The sequence below is a fragment of the Triturus cristatus genome, chromosome 5_2 (assembly GCF_964204655.1).
Source record: "Triturus cristatus chromosome 5_2, aTriCri1.1, whole genome shotgun sequence".
Classification (NCBI taxonomy): domain Eukaryota; kingdom Metazoa; phylum Chordata; class Amphibia; order Caudata; family Salamandridae; genus Triturus; species Triturus cristatus.
This window is the reverse complement of record NC_140588.1, coordinates 756,041,479-756,062,586: the sequence shown is the minus strand read 5'-3', so window position 1 is coordinate 756,062,586 and position 21,108 is coordinate 756,041,479. Positions and strand designations below refer to the sequence as shown.

Genomic DNA, 21,108 nt, shown 5'->3' with positions numbered 1-21,108 from the left:
ATTGGCGGCGTGCGTGCGCATGGATGCACAAGTCCGAGGCTTTGAGTGGGCTCCAGAGTTATCTGACAGAATCGCGTTATATGCGGATGACGTTCTGTTTTTCCTTACGGCTTTGGATATGTCGGGCCGCGACTCCTACGGATCATGCAGATCTTTGGGGAGACGTCGGGACTGTTTATGAATCTTCGCAAATCTACACAGTGGGTTCTGGGAGATCGCTCGAAGTTAGGCGCGTGAGTGAACGCAATCCAGTTGGCTGCTGGTGGGCCGAAATATCTGGGAGTGTTCCTGTCGGATGTGCCGGCTGTTTCCTGGGAACGAAACCTGGCACCGGTATGGGAGTGGGTCAGCACAGATCTCAAGACCTGGTCTCGTATGTCCTTGACGCTGTATGGCAGATCAGCAATTTTTAAGATGGTGGCGCTTCCTAGGCTGCTCTACCAGCTACAGAATCACCCGTACCCGATACCGCCTCGATGGTTCCGGCTGGTGAATTCTGTGCTGGGGCAGTTTCTGTGGGAGGGGGGTAAAGTGCGCATGTCCCTTCGAACATGTTTTCTATCCCCTTACTACGGAGGACTTGCGTCCTCGGATATCCTGTCTTATTACCAGGCCTCGCATCTCCTTGTCCTTAATGAGTGGTGGTATGGCGATAGGAGGGATCCGGCGTACACATTGGAATGACTGCTTATGGGGTCTAATACATTGCACACCATCTTGTATTCGGCACCCTTGCGCGGCCGGATGCCGTCGGCCACGCGGGTGGTTTACCTGATATGGCGGCAGGCGTTGCGCCGCATGGGTTGGTGGAACACCTTGACTGGGGAGACCCCCCTTTGGAACAATGGGCGCTTACCAGAACTGGCGGCCTTAAAGGGCTTCTTAGAATGGGATGCTACCGGCATATCGACCCTGGGGGATGTTATGAGAGGCACGACACTTAAGTCATTCCAGGACTTACAGAGGGAATTTTCTATGCCCCAGTCACAATTTTATAGGTATCTCCAGTTTCGCCACGCATTGTCCCCTAGCCTGGAGGGCCTGGCATCCCTCCCAGAGTTCAGTCCGCTGGAAGCAAGAGTTTTCATGGGAGACTTAGAGACCAAGAAGATCTCCAGGATCTATCAAGCCCTAGTTATACACTGTTCCACAACGCTTCGGAAGCTGCGGGGGGACTGGGAGACAGATGTGGGTGCATTAGAAGAAGAGGACTGAAGGGAGGCCCTGGCGGCTCCTAGAGAAGCGGCCATAGCGATGCGCCTGCGCCTTATACAATTTAAATATCTGCATAGGGTCTACTTTACCTGGGTCCGATTGTACCGAGCGGGCTTGATCGCCTCTCCGGATTGCCTCAGATGTGGCCAGGAGTAAGGTACATTTATACATACTACCTGGCATTGCCTTTCCCTGGATCGGTTTTGGAGGGGGGTGTTTACCTGTCTGTCGGAGGTTCTGGGTTGGGAGCTTCCGCGAACGCCGCGGCTGGCGCTGCTACATGTCATGGAGGGCATTGAGGGTAATATTTACAAGCAACACCTTATGCGACTTGACTTTACACTGGCAAAGCGGGACATGGCCTGGGCATGGAAGGCACCGCGAGCCCCATCGGTGACCGCATGGAAAAATGGCCTAGATTTCTGTATGGGGCCTGGAGCAGCCTATTTTTGTGGCCAGGGGCTGCCCACGCAAACACTATAAAATATGGAAAAGATGGGCGGATTACCGGGGGATGTGGCTGGAGCCGCCAGTAGCTGTAGAGGCTCATTCACTGGGATAATACTAGAAATTTGTCGGGATGGGGGGGGACGCCGGGTGGGGTGGGGGGAATTCAGGGGGGTGTGCATTATTGTGCTAAGACTTTGTTGCAGGGTATTAAGGCTGTGGCAGGGACCGTGTGGATATTGTGCGACCCGTGGGTAGAGGGAGGGGGGTGTTGGTTGTACTCTGTTTTGTATTTTTATCACTTTCTTGGATGACACATATAAAAGTTCATTGCTTTTGTAACATTGTGCAATATGACTTCGCAGATGACTCTGATATACAGGGTCTGTGATATGTATGCAATTAGCAAATAAAATATGTCCCCACCCCCCCCCCCCAAATAAAATCAAATTGATATGCACTTGGCACTTTGTACTTTATTTATTAATCCTATTTAATGTAATTTGCTATTTAAAAGTTTAGTCAGGATCTACTAGATAAAAGCTGTGGGAGTCTGATTCCTTAGTAATTATCATTCAGAAATTGTAATATGGAATGTTTTGTATAAGTGTTGATTGTGCTTGATTAATTTACTGGTCCTGCTACTGATATGTAAATTGACATGTAAACTATATGATTTATTTATTTTTCCTGTTCTAATAAAAAATAAAAAAATTAAAATAAAAAGTGAATCTGATATTCGACAGTTTTATGAAACTAACACTATTTGGGAATGTGCTTAAACTGGGGACTGCCTAATCAAGAAGGTTCTGTTTATGAAATAAGAACTTTTATGGTGTTTTACAAATTAATTCCTGTAGCTCCGCACGTGAGTAAACTGCCTGCACGTACATGAAGATATGTGGTCTATGTGCTCCTGGGGCAATTTTTGGCAGCGAAGGCGCAATTAAACTTTGTAATTTCATTTCCCATTTGACAGGGTCGCGTTTCTGCTGTGGGGCAGTTTGAACTGTTTTGTTGTTGTTCAAAATACAAACGGAGCTCGTGCACTTACCTGTTTGTACTCTCGTGCTGTGCCGCAATGTTCTTCTATGACGCTTGTTGCTGTGAGACCTCTATGAATTCCGTGACGTCCCGCATTGCTGCTTCTGGACACTGCTGCTCCGACGCGCTGTGAATCACACGGCTCAGCGTCTGAAAACGTTCCGCCATTTTATGATTGGTGCATTCGTTCACATTGAGGCGCAATATGCACTCTGCCAACCACGTTCTCAATGATTTATTGGTGTGGTGTTTATCCTTCATTCACACTTCAGTCAACAATTCAGGGAAGGAACTGTCTCCGAAGATTTGACGACGGTGACTACTTTTATTGTTTTAACTTGTTATGTTTAAAATTTTGTGATCTATTCAGTTGCATATGAACTAAGTTAAGCAGTATGAAGTTTCCGCTACAATTTACAGTTTAGTACATGCTACAGATGTGTGCGTGTGGGATTTATTTTTGGAATTTGGAACCACTTTTGTGCTCAAAATATTTGAGGTGTTCAATTATATTTATGATTCCTGTTAATAATTTTTAGATGCTCTATTTTTTTTAGTTTACTCGTACTGAACTGAACCATTTTAGTGCTCTATTTTGTTAGAGGTGTTCATTTATATTTGAATTTCTGGTGATGTGTTTTTGAATCATTTCATTTTATTAAGGCGTATTTGAGCGGAGCCACTCTTGTGCTCAATTTATATTGAGGTGCTTGTTTATATGTATTCTCGCCATGATTTGTAGAAGTGTTCAATTCTGTTATGGTTGCTGGAGCCATTTATTTGCTCAACTTATGTTGAGGTGCCCAATTTGCGTTATGCTTACTGATAAAGAGCCAAAGAGGTGCTCAGTTCTGCCTGTACTTAATGATTATGAGCCAAAGGGGTGCTCTGTGTTATTTATGCTTGCTGGTTAGGAGCCGTAGGTGCTCAGTTTTATTGGCGTTTATTTGTTATCAACCACTTAGGTGCTCTATTTTGTTAGAGGTGTTCAAATTAAATTTTCAAATTTCATTTATATTTTGCAGTACTGAACCATCATTGCTTAAAAGTTATTGAGGTGTTCAGTTTCTTTGTGCTAGTGATGAATGAGTGGGTTTGTCATGTGGATCACATTAACCGCGCTCATTTATTCTTTTGTTGTCTTTTGGTGTATTTAACCTCTTCTCCTTACTATTGCGAAGAGGTTATTTGTGTGTGTGTTTGGTGTTTAGTTCTGTTATCCTTTTGCTCCTCTACTTACTTTTCTCTCTTCCTCATTGTTTCTGTTAAGAAGAAAGATGTGTTGCATCCTTCTTTCCCTCCCCTTTGTTCTTTCTTAGTGTCTTGTTCTCTGCTGCTCAGCAAGTCTCTGTGATGTCATGTACTGTTCTATCTTTGTAAGTTGAAGTGTATTTGTCAGTTATCTTGTAGGCTGAGCTGCAGGGCAGCTGCTCCCGGTGGGGTCTTTACTGGAGCTTTTACTGGATTACTTCCCTATCAATATGCTTTACATGGAGATTATGATACTACATCGGCAGGCTCTAGTGATGACGACAGAACATAACTTCCCTGAGCAACTGGTATTGACCTTCAAGAGGGTCCAGGCGAACGGGGAGCTGGGGGACAGACCCCAGACAGTCAGCTGGCAAAAAACTTGATACACTCTAGTAATAGCAGAATGGGCTCGTTGATACCTACAAAGTGAATGGTTAATGGAGTTTCTCCCCAAATGCTTTGTGGCTCACACCTATATTCCATTCTGTTAAATTAGGGTTATTTTGTCTTCTTTTTGTTGCCTTAGTTAATATTTCACCAGGTTCGTAAAGATTACAGATTATGTAGGCAATAAAATAATTCACGTTTAGAAGGGTGGGACGTAGTTCAGGATCGGGACGCTTATAGTTTAAGTTCACTAAGGTACTGGAGGTGCACAACCATAGAGAATGACTATGCCCCCAACATAATACATGACCAAGGGATGCCAGTGTATAAAATCCTAACATGGAACATCAGTGGCCTACATGATCAGATAAATAGAGGGGTGGTGCTGCGCCGGGCCAGGGCCCTGCATCTGGTGGCACACCTCCTCCAAGAGATGAACCTCCTGGGCAGTAATTGCGTGTTCCTGGGCAATTTTGGGTCCAACAGGGTCTACCACGCAGGGTTTACTAAGGGATCTAGATGAGTGGAAATCTTACTTCACATAATATTCCCATTGGTGGGAACTGACATCCTTGCAGACCCCCCGGGGTGCTTTCTCAGGATTGCAGATACATTAGTTGGGAGGGTGTGGTCATTGTTTAGTGTGTATATTCCACCAGCCCTGATGAACCAGACTCTGGCGGATCCTAGAAATGCCATAGCTGCAGCCTCAGAGGGGCGTACTATAATTTGGGAAGATTTTAGTAAATCATGCAAGCATCTCTCGACACTAAAGACACGAGAACCATACGGAGAGCGACTGCATTGCACGACTGGGGAGATTGGCTGTGGTTACACGATCCATGGAGATATTTACATCCTGACACTAGAGAATACATCCACTTCTAACACCCTCACGCTTCCTAATCTAGACTAGATTGCATCTTTGTCCTGGCGGCAGACTTGCAGGGTGTTGGTGTAGTATACTGGTATTTAGTGTATTGCACCTTTCCTGCTTCTCTGCCTTGCTGCTCAGCCAGTGTGGGTGTTCTTGGAATGTTGGTATGTGTGGTGAGCTTATAGAATGCTGGTATGCCTGTGTGTGGAGTGTCAGTTGAGAGGATGGGCTGAGCAGCAAGGAAGCTGCTCCTGGTGGGGCTCGCCCTGTGGGCTTTCTACTCTGTACTACTCTATGCTTGATACTTACCTGCAACTAAGAACTGTATCAATAAAGTATACATCTTTGTACTACACCTCGGCTACATTGGACTTATTGCATATGGCGAAGAGGATGGGATTATTTTACTTTTCAGTGCTGGATTTACAAATCCACTGTGTGTAGAATCTACTGTTATGAGTTTCTGAAAGTGTGTGTTTTTCATTTTTTTACATGGTACATGTGTGTTTCACACTTATTTACTGTCATGTTGGATTTATTTTTAAAATCCCAACAGGGTGTAGTTTTCATCCCTCTTGTTCTTTTCTAATTTCGTTCCTCCAGGGATTATGTGTTGGATCTTGACCAACCTTTTCCTTGTAGGTGTGAGTAATAAAGACCTTCTTAGTGTCTCTCGTTTGGGAGTGCTTTTTCTTGTCCTTCTCATTGTTGCGCTAATGCTTTTCATTAGTTGACGTTCACTGCTTATCATCTGCATGCTAGTCTGGCCAACTGGTGTATCTTGCTGGTAACCCTGATGTCAAGTTCTTGTTTTTGTTCTTGATTTGTTTTAGTCTTGCTGCACGTATGGTGGGAAATACTCTTTTTCTCACATTCTCTTCCTTATTTTTGGAATTCCTTTATCTATTCTGTTTCTTCTTCAGACCTTTGTTGCAAGATTTATCTTTTATTGTAATTATTGTTCAGCGTCTTGTATTTACTATTAATTTTCTTCAGTTTCTCCGTAAAAAGGGGAAGCGGCTTGTTATGTCATTTTTGTTAATTAATGCTATGTCTTTTCTCTTATGGATTATTGTATGTCTTTTCTCTAAATGCTTTGCAGCATTTTTACACCTATGTTTATTTATGCTATTACTATGCTTACTGCTTACATAATTCTTTTTTTGTTGTTCATTAAAGGGGGAAGCTGTAGAGTATACTGGTATTTAGTGTATTGCACATTTTCTGCTTCTCTGCCTTGCTGCTCAGCCAGTGTGGATGTTCTTGGAATGTTGGTATGTGTGGTGAGGTAATAGAATGCTGGTATGCCTGTGTGTGGAGTGTCAGTTGAGAGGATGGGCTGAGCAGCAAGGAAGCTGCTCCTGGTGGGGCTCGTCCTGTGGGCTTTCTACTCTGTACTACTCTATGCTTGATACTTACCTGCAACTAAGAACTGCATCAATAAAGCATACATCTTTGTACTACACCTCTGCTAAATTGGACTTATTACAGTTGGCTTCCTACGATTCATCCAAGAGTGGTGTCAGACCACTCCCCGATAATTTACCATGGTAGAACTCCCCTGCGATTGCTACTCATATCCACACGGAATTTATTTACTTTATGAAAACCTTTTCAGCCTCATTTGTTCCGTTTACTTCACTTTTTAGGCTACAAAATGAGCAATTGACTGAGGAACAGGAAGATGATGAACTGAAAGAGGTGACTGATTTGAGGAAAATCGCAGCCCAGCTACTTCAGCAAGAGAAGCAAAACAGGTAGAGGTTAGGTGAATATTTACCAAGTGGCCACTGAAATGGCTGTTAAAACAATACTTTTCCATTTTGGGTATTTCATATTTTGAGCAATGTGCAGACTTCTGTCATAACTCTCTGGGTTACGATTTATATATTTTTTTTTCGTTTAATATCTGTTTATTGAGTTACAATTTATATTTTAAGTGACCTGCCAAACTTCTTAAATCTTATATTTAAAATATTGTGTGTGTTCATCAAAATTTCAAAATGTCGTTTTCAGCAGCATTTAATTTTTAAAACCTTGTATTCATTACTCTGTAATTCAGTGACTCATTCCCCCATGTTGTTCTTTCTGTGTGCTTTTTTCGTTTCTGGTCCTTGCCCGACACCAGACTCATCCTTTTATTTTTGTTGACCAGTGAATCTTCACCAGGGGTCACATGTTAGGGCTGTATGACAATTAACCCAGATGCTTTACTTTCAAAGTAGATCTCCTAATTCTGAGCGTGAAACGCTGGGTGTGTGAAATGTGCTACTAATCGTGCCAACTGTTGTGATAGACAGATATAATGATGGCCTTTTACTTTTAAACGTAATTATACCTGCTGTTGAGACTGCAGAATTCCTTTAGTCCTGTTTTATTAGAGTCTGATTATGTTTTAGGTCTTTTTTGGTAATTTTGTTATACGCGGTTGTAGTATAATGAACAGCGCTCCAAGCCAGGTAGCTCTTCCAATGTAGGTTTATTTGTGTAGCAGGATACATAATAGAGTGAGTAATCCTTAAGTCAGAGAGTAAGCAAGAAAGTAAGTGAGAGCCCCACCAGGAGCAGCTTCTCTGCTGCTCAGCCCATCTACCAACTGATTCATGCATGCAAACATTCCAAACACCAACATTCTATCAAGCAGTCAATCTGGCTGAGCAGCAGGATACCACAGCGGTACATGACTAACAATGTGTATCGCTTTGAACCTTAACAACGACTTAGTCATTTCTAAGCACATATCCATTAATAGTCTGAGTACAGTTACTCATGCTTTTTGCTTTTGGAACCCTTTGAGTTGGAAGCCACTGAATTTTCTGATTGATCGGGACACTGCGTTTTTATTTGACAGTATGATGACAACATGTTATTGTTGAGAAAGCTCCTTTACTAGGATTTTTTAAAGTCCTAGACCCTTTTAAAACTATTGACCTGGTAAGCTGAGGGAGAAAGAACAGGCAAAGACGCATGTGTACGGACCACGTTCTCAGAACACCCCTGTACAGTTTTTCAGCCTAAAACTAGCCAGTAGTAACATGTCGTAAGGATAGTTGCTCCTACTTATAAAGCACAACAAGTTCTCCAGTATTGGGGTGTCTTTCAAAGATTCACAATCTTGAATATTCCCCGTCATCGAAGTGGGAGTCCCACGGTACATAACATAGCAAAGTAATAACATAAGCCTAATAGGCATAAAAGAAAGAAAAACCATAGAGTTTTTATGGCTAGACAACTTGTCACATCTATAATATATTACTGTCATTATGTTTTAGTCCAAAATCCAGCCAATCAGGCATCCGCACCCTCTAGAACCCTTTCCCCAGAGGCTCAGGCCATCAGATTTTCTACCGCACGTCGTGTGAAGGGAGTCTCCCTGGGCTTGCTCAGTTTTTCTTCTCATATCTCCTCTGAAGATTACCTCTATGATGTCTACATCATAGAAATCCCTCTTCAGACCTTGTGGAAGTTGTGGTAAACTGAGGCTTCATTCTGAAGACCCTCACAAGAAATGTATTTATTGCTTATATCCTGAACATCAGGTAAAGGATTGTAACATTTGTAGAACCTTCTCTTTAAAGGACAGAGAAGGGCGTCTCCCTCTGTGGCTACAGAAGTTGAAGACTTCAGAAAATCCTCTTTCAGATGTGGAGAGTGTGTCTTCAATCAAAACTGCTCCCTCCTTGAAGAGAACAAGTGACTCTCAGAAGGTTTCTCCAAGACTTGGCTTCGTCGTCGACGGTGGCTCAACGACGACTTTCATCATCGGCAACAACGGCTACGACTCCATCTCAAGATCTGATACCACTAAGGGCTTCAAGCTCTTTGCTTCAACGACGACATTCCTCTTTGGATACCCTAATGCCAATTAAAGCTCCTTCTCAGCCTCTAGAGGTGCTATTTTCATCTGACGATGAGGAATCTGAGGATGATATATTTCGGGGTGCTCGCAGTCCCTCTGAACTTTTAATAAAGTGTCAGGAATCTGATGATGACGACTTACAAGAGGACGATTTCGCTACTTGTGACACACACCCGGCTCCAGAACTTCCTATGGCACAACTGCCGTTAAGTCTTATTTCCAGCCTTCAATATATGTTGGATGATTACAATCGCCGTTTTCCATGCTCTGTGCAGACTTCTCCAACGCCGCAGTTACCTCCACAGACTTTTTCAAATAAGGAAACAGTGGTCACACCCACGTCAGCGACAAGAGTTCAACATCTTGCAGTTCCTCGAATCATAGAGGAAGACGTTGTCGACAAGCAGGATGATGACTGTGACAAAGAAGAAGGTGAGCTGGGTGACGGTTCCCTTCTTTCTGAATGGGACAATTATCAAATACAAACGCCATCTCCTGCTGATCCAGCTCCTTTGGATTCTCCACCGGTCGACATTGGTGGTTTTCATTTGCTCATGGAAAGAGCAGCTAAAGGATTCCACCTTCCTATGACCACCAGGGAGGAAGATTGTTTCCTATATGATTTTAAGGATCAAACTCAAAAACAGGTCCGTTGTATTTCAATTATCGATTTTATCTGGCAAGAAGGCCTCAAGCTGATGCAAACTCCTAACTCCATTCCAGGTATCCTTCCTAGGATAGATAAAAAATACAAAGCCCCTACAAATTCTCCTGCTTGTCTAATTTCGCAAATAAAGCCTGATTCCATCATTACTCAGGCAGCTCAGCGTCGATCCAGAAACCCATCGTCTCCTTTGTCTGCACCACCAGATCGAGAAGGTCGACGCCTGGATGGTATAGGAAAGACATTTTCCACTATGGCTGCAACTACAGTACGTGCTGCCAATTCTTTAGCGATCCTGGGCCGTTACGACCGCCAAATGTGGTTAGACATTTCATCTCTTATAGACCTTATCCCTGAAGCATCTAGGCCTGAGGCATTACAAATTCTCCAAGAGGGGGAAAGAATTTCCTCGGAAATTATCGATTGCGCTATTGATGTATCCTCTACTGGTTTCCGTCTTTTGGCTGGTGCAGCAGTCCTCAGGCGTCCAGGCTGGTTACGGGCCACGTCTTTCCGTCAGGAGGTACAGACAAAAATACTGGACATGCCTTACGACGGTGAATCATTGTTTGGCCAGCATGTAGACAATGCCCTTCAAACCATTAAAAAGGACACTGACACTGCTCGTGCTCATGGGTCTTTACAATTCAAAAAGCAGCCTTTTCGAGGCGCAAGAGGTCGTGGTTCCTCTTCTTCCTTTCGAGGAAATTCGAATCAGTACAGACAAACTCAAAACCTCTACTCCTCCCAGAATCAGCAGTCATATAGGCAACAGCAGTCTTCCACCTACAGGCAATACAGAGGAAAGTCCTCTTATAGAGGAAAGGATTCCTCCAAGAAACAATGACTCTCACCACACACCGTCACAAGATCCTCCCGCTTTTTCAAAACTTAGAGGTCGAATCGCTCACTTCTACTCCAAATGGTCACAAATTACTACCGATCAAGGGGTTCTAGATATTGTGCGCAGGGGACACGCATTGGAATTCGTAAAGATTCCTCCCAATACTCCACCAAGAGGTCCCCCTCCTGCTCACCTAAAAGAACTCTTGAATCAGCTGAAAATGTTATTACGAAAGGGCGCGATCGAAGTGGTGCCAAGACTACAGAAGGGCAGGGGGTTCTATTCAAGGTTCTTCCTCATACAGAAAAAGTCGGGAGACTGGCGTCCCATATTGGATGTACGTGCTCTGAACAAATACATCAAGACACAAACTGTTTGCATGTTGTCCCTTCAAGAAGTACTTCCTTTTCTATCCCAAGGAGAGTTTATGACAACTTTAGATCTTCAAGATGCTTATTTTCATCTTCCCATACTGCCGAGACACAGAAGATTTCTCAGATTCAGAGTGGCGGGAAAGGATTTCCAATTCAAGGTTCTGCCATTCGGCCTTCGTTCCGCTCCCCGTGTGTTTACAAAGGTCCTTGCACCAGTGGCAGCTTACCTTCGTCTACAAGGAGTGCAAATCTTTCCATACTTAGACGACTGCCTACTGAAGGCAAAGTCGTTCGAACTGGTATTCAAACAAACTCTTTTATGCAGGTCCCTCTTCCAATCTGTGGGCCTCACATTAAACATGGAAAAATCTCAGTTTCTCCCAGCTCAAAACAGACTGTTCTTGGGAGCCATTCTAGATACCAGGCAAGGGAAAGCTTTTGTGTCACACGAAAGACGTCAACGTCTTCGCAATCTAGCGACTTCTATCCATCTAAAAGAGTTCGTTTCTGTCCGACAGTTGAAATCTTTCCTAGGGATGTTGTTCTCGTGCATTCCTCTAGTCCCTCACTGCCGCCTGAAAATGAGACCTGTCCAGGAGGAATTGGACAAACAATGGGCTCAAGTCTCAGGAACTTTCAACGACTAAGTCAGAGTCACACATCGACTAAAAAGAGCTCCTTTATGGTGGACTCACGAAGAAAATATCTCCTCAGGACGTCCGTTTGTGGCGGACACTCCATTTTTCTCCCTCACGACCGATGCATCTCTCGAGGGTTGGAGCACCCACTTACAAGGACTGACTGTAAAAGGCAAGTGGTCCGTTCAACAAAAGACAAGACACATCAACCTTTTAGAGTTACTGGCCATTTTTCTGGATCTGAAAGCTTTCCGAACCATCATTCAAGAAAGCACGATGTTGATCAGTATGGACAACACAACGTGCATGCACTACATCAACAAACAGGAAGGCACAAGGTCCGTCTTGTTGTTCCGTCAGGCTCAACAAATTTGGAATTGGGCGATTCAACATCACATCGTCCTCACAGTAGTTCATGTTCCGGGAGCGTCAAACAATCTTGCAGATTCCCTAAGCAGATCGTCCACGACCAATCACGAATGGGAATTACACCAACCCATTCTGGATCACATTTTTCAACTATGGGGTCCCCCAAATCTGGATCTGTTCGCAACATATCTGAACCGCAAATGCCTGTTCTACGCAAGTTGGTTTCCCCAACCAAGGTCATGCGGGAATGCCTTTTTGATGAACTGGTCAAAAATATATGCTTACGCTTTTCCACCAATACATCTAGTCCCCACGGTTCTGCGGAAAATGAGGAAAGAACCCGGTCACATTATTCTCATAGGCCCCCAGTGGCCTCGACAAATCTGGTTCACGGAACTACTGCTCTTGTCAGTGTGAGCCGATCATTCTTCGCCCTCTTTCAAATCTTTTGACCATGGAACACGGCCAAATCTGTCATCCCGATCCTACATCTCTACGATTAGCGGCTTGGAACCTGAGCACTATGAATTTGTAAATTTGGACATTCCTTTAGATTGCAGAGAAGTCTTGGCTAAGGCTAGAGCGCCTTCAACTGTGAAAACAAATAAACTCAAATGGAAAAGATTCTGTCTCTGGTGCAATGAAGCTCAAGTACATCCTATACATTCCAAGCCAGAACAACTTTTGCCTTTCTTTTTGCACCTAGCGAAATCAGGCCTCTCATACTCTACCCTTAAGGTTTTCCTAGCAGCAATTTCACGTTTCCGTCAAGATGGCTCTAACTCATTTTACTCGTCAAGAGTAATTCAACAATTTTTCAAGGGTCTTTTTCGAATGTTTACTCCGATACGTCGGCCACCTCCACCTTGGCATCTAAACATTGTATTGGCACAGCTCATAAAACCACCATTTGAGCCAATCCATAAGGTCAGTCTCAAATATGTTACTTGGAAGACTTCTATACTCCTGGCTCTTACTTCCTCCCGCCGGGTTAGTGACTTGCAGGCGTTTACTACTAAACCACCTTTTCTTCAATTTACTAAAGACTCTGTCCTGCTCCGCACCAATCCGGCCTTTATCCCCAAGGTGCCATTGGATTTCCACCTCAATGAGCCGGTTGTTTTAAAGACATTTTTTCCAAATCCTCAAACTCCCGCAGAGAAAACGTTTCATTCTTTGGATGTCAAGAGATGTCTCAAATTTTACCTTCAGAGAACAGCTACTATTCGTAAGAATGACCAGCTCTTTGTGGCTTACGGACGGATGCAAACGGGTCATCCGGTCACCAAACAAACTATAGCACGCTGGATATCTTCTACTATTGCCTTTTGCCATCAACAAGTGGGAAAACCACTTACATCAAACGTTCTAGCGCATTCCACCAGGAATGTTTCTTCTTCTACTGCGCTATTTGCTGGGGTGCCTCTTCAATACATCTGCAGAGCTGCAACATGGTCCAGCAGACACACCTTTACGAAGACACTACTGTCTGGATGCTGCAGACAACACGGACACGGCTGTGGGACAGGCAGTCCTTCGTAATCTTTTTAAATAAGGTGAGCCTCTGATGCTTCCCTCCTCCTGTTTACAAGGTACATTTATTATGTATTTATGTATATATTATATTTTATATGCCTATAGTCTTTTGCACTGGGTATTGCTATTGCTTTGTATCTTATGTACCTTGTATTATTCTGATATTACTGCTCACTACTCTTATTCAAGCATGTGAATCTATGAAAGACACCCCAATACTGGAGAAGAACAAAAGTTACTTACCTGTAAACTGTGGTTCTCCAGTATTGGTGTCTTTTCATAGATTCACATGCGACCCACCCACCTCCCCTCAGAGGCTCCCATCATATATTTGACTTTTATGTCACACTTGTGCTATGAAAATCTGAGGGCCTAAGCCTCTGGGGAGAGGGTTCTAGAGGGTGCGGACGCCTGATTGGCTGGATTTTGGACTAAAACATAATGACAGTAATATGTTATAGGTGTGGAAAGTTGTCTATCCATAAAAACTCTATGGTTTTACTTTCTTTTATGCCTATTAGTCTTATGTTATTACTACATTGCTATGTTATATACCGTGGGACTCCCACTTCGACGACGGGGAATATTCAAGCATGTGAATCTATGAAAGACACCAATACTGCAGAACCCCAGTTTACAGGTAAGTAACTTTTGTTCTTCTCATGTGTGGCTTTCTGTAAATCCTGTAGGGAAGCCCAAAGTTTGTGTCAAAGCTCTTTCCTTCTCCTTTATCTGACACCTTAAAGGAATTCTGAAGGGAGACCTAAAATACAAGCCGTGGATCCCATGCTAAGCCTGCCCCCAGAGGAATAAAGGGAGTTCACACTTGGGGACTGATTTAGATTTCGGCGACCAGGTTACTCTCTCAAAACGGTGGCGGATATCCCATCTGCAGTAATATAAATCCCATAGGATATTATGGGATTTATATTTCGGCGAATGGGCTATCAGTCGCTGTTGTGGCGGGGTATCCTGATATGGGATTTATATTTCGACAGATGGGATATCAGTGGCGGTGTGATGAAGTAACCTGTCTGCCGAAATCTAAATCAGGCCTTCATGTTGGTGGTGCGCATCATTACCTCTTCCTTAGGAATGACTCGAGCATTTAGATGAACGCCCAGGCTGCTTCCAAGTACCTTATGTATATTGGATTGTCGCTGCCACTTGCCACCTATTAGGTCATAATGTATACTTCTTGCCTAAGATATGATTTAGGAGGTTGGATCAAACTGTGAGTATCCGATTCATCAGTGTTACGTCAGATTACAAAAATACTGGATTTGTGTATTCATGGCTGCCTCTGAATCAAATGTATGAACTAAAGTATTTTATTCTAAAAGAGGTTATTTATACACATTAAGAGAACCACAAAGATGATGGCTGAAATACGTATGAAAAGTCTCAGCCACTGCCTGTCGCAAATCAGCCTTGGTGGCGTTCCAGTATGAAGAGTCTAGCCCCAACTGCCACCCGGCGTTTTCTGAACAGGAACACAAGGAGCACGCCAGGTTCGGCCTACGTAGGCCTCATCAGGGAGGTACAATATGAGTTGTTTGCCATGGCACCCATGTCTGGACATACTCATCATACATAAGGCATTGCACTAAGGGAATATAAAATAATGCTTACCACTGACAATGGCTGAGGCTGCATAACCGTGCATTTTTTGTTACCAACTGCACCGCTTCAGTTGTGGAGCTATTATATGCTCATGAGCCCTGTTGGTGTTCTAGTTGGAACAGTCTAGCCCACACTTCCAGGCCAGTTCCCCTCTAAATGGGAACAGAAGTAATCCCACACAGATTTCAACCTTGTAGGGCCTCATCAAAGAGGGGCAGTTGGGATCCTACGGCGTAGCGAGCCTGGGAGTTGTGCTTAGGGCATGCCATGAAAACAACAAAAGGAGATGGCTGGAGGAACACTACAAATATCTCAGCCCTTTCTGCTGCTGATGTACATACATCACTTGGGCTACATTTCAGTGCGTCTGGGTTGTTTCTCTATCTAAAGAGTGGGGCCATGGTGTGGCAGTCCAGGCGGGACCAGGAAATATTTGCATTCGGTTATTTTTCTGGAGAAGCAAAATCCAATATTCCACCCTAACATTAATTCCTGTTTGTTTAGAGAAATTACGTTGCATTGAAAAACTACAATTTGCGATGTAGGTGACTGATTTTATATGTATATTCACTCTGCAATACATTTGAGCTAACTAAAGTTCTGAATATGTTGTCACACTTTTAACAGTCAAATTTCTTTGACTTTATGTAAATCTATTCTTACTCTCTTGTTCTCACTTTTTTCATTGTAAAAAATATATTAATCCTTTGCAAACTCTTTATCTTGTGAAATATTTCAAATGAACAAGCTGGGAATTTGTGAGCAATTCTTTCTCGGAGTGTATGGTGCACTACAAACTCCGGATACCACGTGGAGGATGTGTGGCAACGTCAGAAATTATGGCAAGGAGAAGGGTTTGTGCCCGTGTACCCTTCCTTCTTTTTTCTACGTTGCAGTCGAGGGATGTGGGAAAGCGCAAATACCTCTTTCGTAGCAAGAGGTCCCCATGTTCATGGTTTGTACGTTATCAAATAATTATTTGCCAAAGCAAGCCTGAGATATGCTGGCTTTACCTGAAGTGTGGTTGGTTTGTCTTTTGTCTGTAACGTGTTGCTATCACTGTTTTATGGGGTGTTTAGGGGCTATCCATTGATTTGTGAGTGGGATGCTTGCTGAAACTGTACAGCTAAGGCCAACCAGTGAAGGAGCGAAAGGACACATTTCACCATCACCAGGGGATCTTAATTATTGGCTTACTTATGTATTACGAACCCTTTTATGGTGCAGAACGTACCATACTCCTCAGGAATGGAAGATTAAACAGACACACCTTCAGTAAAGTTTCAATAAATTATGCATTGATCCATTTGTTTGCTTAAGCTCGCTACCCCCTATGCACTAATTTTTCATTTTATCTAGGAGCAGATGTGTACTGCCTAGCCGATACTTATCAATTTGATTGGTTGAGCAAATTCTTTATGCCTTGCCACAGTTCAATTGTTGCAAAAGGCTGCTCTGAAGAGAAAGTCGTTCTGCAGTTTGGAGATAACCACTCAGTCCCTTTTTGTGTGATTTGATTTTCAGTTCCAATTATGTTCCCCAAAAACAAAATCCTCGAGCTTTCTCAGATTCACGATCACTTAGTTATACAACAGGGTATGTTTTACCATCTACTATTTTATTTTAACTCGAAAGTATAGTTACTGAAGAAAACTAGCATTTCCACACCCAGTGAAGTGTGTAGACAGGAAAAACGCTATAAGACAAACCTAGCAAAAAGGCAGCAGCGCCCTGTACAGGGCAATAGATTAACATAAACATTTGGTCAGAGAGGTAGCTGGTTTTGGATGGTTAATGCATTGTGATATAGTGTTCTTTAAAGAGGTGCGTCTTCAACTCGTTTCTAAATTGGAGCAGCATTGGGTGGTACAGCGATTGTCATTGATGCAGAGATGTTGTTCCACAAATGGAAAAGGCCTTCTGCCTTGATCTTTCTTTTTCAACCTTCTTAGTCTGCAATCTGATGATGTCCTGGTGTGCAGAGTCTTGGGTTGTTTGTGTTCTGGTTTAAAGAGCATCAGGATTGACATTTCGGGCTGGGCTGCTCCTACTGGAGCAGGACCAAAAAAACTGATTTGCATATGGCTGGATCTAATCTGAGGTGGAATGATGTGAAAAATAACAATGGGTTAGAATGCTCCCCCGAGCAATTGCCTGTAGTAAGCAATCCTGTCATCACTTCTTGAGCAAGTGTGGTCTGCGTGCCTAGAGGTGATTTGGCTCATGGTGCTCCGGCTGTTCCAAAGAGATTGCTGGTTGGATCTGAGAAGACGCTAGGGGGAGGAGGAGGAGCGAGCCTTAGAGTCGTAGATCAAGGTGCAGCCGCGGTAGCTGCAAGCTTTTTGGGAGGCGCTGCTCCAAATCAGCTTGTGTTTATTGCCCCAAGGGTGACCTATCTATCGCCTACGGTGCCCAAGGCGGTTTTCAGCAGCCCGGCAGACGGATGACATTAGAGGGATAGAATTGAAGCAAAATAGGATCATGGTAGCTGCTAAACTCTACTTGTCTTTAGAGTGGCCTCCAGAACTGTCCAGCACACCAGCCACCATACAGGAAATCAGAGAAATGCCACCAACCATAAATAACACACCCATGTTGACCAGGAGGGAGAGTATTACTGACCAGGAACTGGTAAACCTTTCAGATTACTCCCTTTCCAACATAGAGGCACAAATAATTGAGGCATTTGGGCAAACCCCATTTCTGAGAAGGGGGTCACAAGGAAAGGATATTGGGCTGGACGGGACACAATGCCTGTATCCAACATCCAATCGCTGGTGGATATGAGAGCCTCGCAGGACATAGCTGCTACGGCTCTGCTCTGAAAATCAAATAAGAAGAAACAACAAATTGACCTGATACAGTTACTGGCTTCTTATCTAGCAGAACTCTGGACCAAACTAAGCCACTTGGAGTTCCAAATAAAAGCACTTGAGAAGGACAAGCCCTGCCCCTGTTCCTCTATTATTGACAAGCTGAGCTAATGAGCACAGTTAAGGCCAGCGCATCAAGACACAGATTAAAGAGATAAGTTGTAACATAAGTGTGGTTTGTAATTCAACAAAGCCTGGCACCTGCATGCTGGAAGGTACTGCTGCTATAATCCCAGAAGTTGTGATGCAACTTTTTGATGCTACGACCCACAGTCTGCACCCAGACAGCTTCCGCCTCAACCGTACATCAAGGGAATCCTAAGAGAAGGAGGACTCAGTCAGACATAAGAGGATAACATGGGGACTCCGTTATTATGATATCTCCTGATCCCTCACTGACATTGAGCTTAGTAATGGCAGATGGAAGAGGGCATCAGGAGGATTCTGTCAATTTGATAGTCCCTGACCCAGCACCAACATCTAGCCTATCAGGTGGGGCAAAAAAAGACTAAAGAAGCATTCAAAGAACCAAATTTGCTAAAAAGAACTACAACTACCCAAAAGCCATCTAAGGCTATCACTGCACAGGTGCAATCTAACTCAGCAAAACTCTTTATAGTGTTCACCCAAGCGTCCAAGCTTCCAACCCGGCATCCTGCACCCGTCGATTCAACTGATTATGCTTGGCAGGTCATGCCTCCACCACACTGGGAAGATAAGGTGAAGAGCCCAATCACGGAAGCCCAAGAGCTTGAAGGTGCGAAGGCTCTTAATGCAACAACCCCAATGACGGACCACTCGGGGTGTGCATAAGCTGGTTTGTGGGCCCTTCATACGGACCATTCTGGTGCTGCAGTACTCGAACAGTGGGTCCCTCCCAGATTACATGGAGATCTGGCAGGGCCTCTAGGAACGAGCAAGAGATGTTATAAACTAGGGCAGACAGTCCTCCTGGAAGTGTTCAGAAATAGTTATCCATCAGTTCTGGGGGCTATATCAGGTGCCCTTCGCAGATCAGGACCTCAGCTTAATCCTTGTGGCCTGGTAGCCAATTCCTCCACCCATAGTGAACTTAGACCCACAACCGGATACCTTCTGGTGTACTCACCCACAGGAGAATGAGCTCAGAGTTCTGACCTCGAATGAAAGTATGGCTGAGTCCTCACGTATCAGGAAAGGGCCCTCCGCAGCCCACCCTGTTTATCAACAATCCGAAACCCAACCTGTAAGAGAGGAGGATGGGCATACTCCCCCAGAACTGCTCTTTATTCACTGTTTTACTCCGAAAGGCCCCCAGGATACTCTTGAAACCTGCTGTGGCTGTTTAGTCACATTTCCGCACTAAAACATATAACCTCAGAGGACCTTGACTGGGTTAGATTCGATCCGCCATTCCTAAATTCAAACAGGGAATTAACCACATCAGTATGGAAAAGAGAGGCTTATAGAGATGCTATGTGGGCGGAATAGCCATTGTCGAGTAATGTGGTATTGATTTACATATACCCTCTCCAGTGAAATGTCGGTATGTCTTCTTAAATCTCTGCCCATAACAGTCACCTGTGAGTATCCTGAAGGGTACAATTGGAGGAAAACGATGCTGGGTCTCGGTAGAAGCCGAGGGACCATATGCCCTAACAACCGCATGTAGGCACAACCAGAGAGAGGTTCGATCTGACATTTCAAGAGATGTACGCAGGAAGATTGGGATGCACAAAATCGATGTAACCAACAGACTGGGACACTGGCCCTAGCATCAATAGAAATCTAATACACATGCCACCGAGATTAAACAACACGTTAGCAGTAGTCTTCAGGAATGTGGCAGGCCTTAAAAGCTTCCCTATGAGCAGGGAAGTAATGTCCTATTTAGATACAAACAACATTCTTTGCTTCCTGGAGACCTGGTCTCTTGCCCCTACAACGTTGCCAGTCTTCTACAAAACCTTCACACCAGCACTTTGAACAATCTTGTTTGGGTGCCCGACGGAGTTTTCTATCTATTTGTAGTAAACACTCAAGCAGCCTGGTGCCCACTATACTGGACCTTGGCTGCACTTCGGCCCAAGCAGTCACCATCAGAGGCATGAAACTAAATCAGGAAGCTACTGACCTGATCCTGGTCAACTGTTTTATTAATGCTGTAAAAAATTTTTTTTAACAAATCTGGAGATGATCAAAGAGAGCTGCTCCACAAACTTGAGTCGCTTATTATGGAACACCCTTTTCATTAAATTATACTTGTAGGAGACTTTAACACCCGTGGCTTGGGGGTTCAAGCTGACAGCCTCACCCGGGAGACTGTGGGCCCCTCCATACAGCAGTCTCTATCAACCTGCAATCTGACATTAGCACAACTGGAGACCAAAGTAAAAGATAAGGAACTGTCCTTTCTACAGACCTGTAAAGGCAAAGCGACAGTTGACTGTCTTCCTCTCCGAGCACCCAACTACACAGTTTGCTCATTTCGAAATTACTGAAAGTTCAGAAAGCAGTCATAATCCATTAAGGATCACAATGAACCTTATCTTCCAACCTGCTGTGAAAAGCGACTATGTGGATACATTGACAGGGAAAGAGAATGTGAACCTAGTAAAAAAAAGAATCAAATGGAGAACAGATATGGTGGTCGCCTAGTAACGCAAACAGGAACTTGCCTTCAACCTGACTCAGCCGGAATAAGCCCTATAGAGGTGTGCAAGTTGCATGGATGGACTGAGATCTCTCCTGTTGGTAAATAGATCCAAGCCCTACTTCAACAATCAAGCAGGGTCAGGAGAGTAGCATATCAGTACGATAAAACAATCATCAGCACAATAAGAGCTCTCGGTACATTCGAGCGGCTTCATAGGCAAAATCAACAGCTACATAGGAGATTGACCCTTAAAAAACAGTGTGGTAACACTAGGAGGATAGGAATCAAAGAGAAGGGGCCACCATCTTTCAGTTGCTAAATGATCCAAATCATGGACACTTGGGACCCTGTGGAAAAAAAAAACCCACCAATGAATCATGGGAGAGTGGTGTCTCAGAAGTGGCATGGGTCAAGCACGTATCTGAGATGTATGTAGACAGGCAGGCAGCCCTTCAGCCTATTAGCCAGT

The 21,108-nt window shown here is 44.0% G+C and overlaps 1 protein-coding gene across 3 annotated transcripts in view; it reads left to right on the top strand.

Moving 5' to 3' along the window:
* The window catches only part of LRCH2 (leucine rich repeats and calponin homology domain containing 2), a 1,103,616-nt gene that overhangs the window by 631,941 nt on the left and 450,567 nt on the right, over positions 1–21,108 (top strand). For all 3 annotated transcript variants that reach the window (XM_085607858.1, XM_085607859.1, XM_085607857.1), the window contains exon 11: positions 6,874–6,981. In XM_085607858.1, coding sequence (XP_085463984.1) covers positions 6,874–6,981 — 108 coding nt within the window. The remainder of the gene's footprint in view (positions 1–6,873; positions 6,982–21,108) is intronic.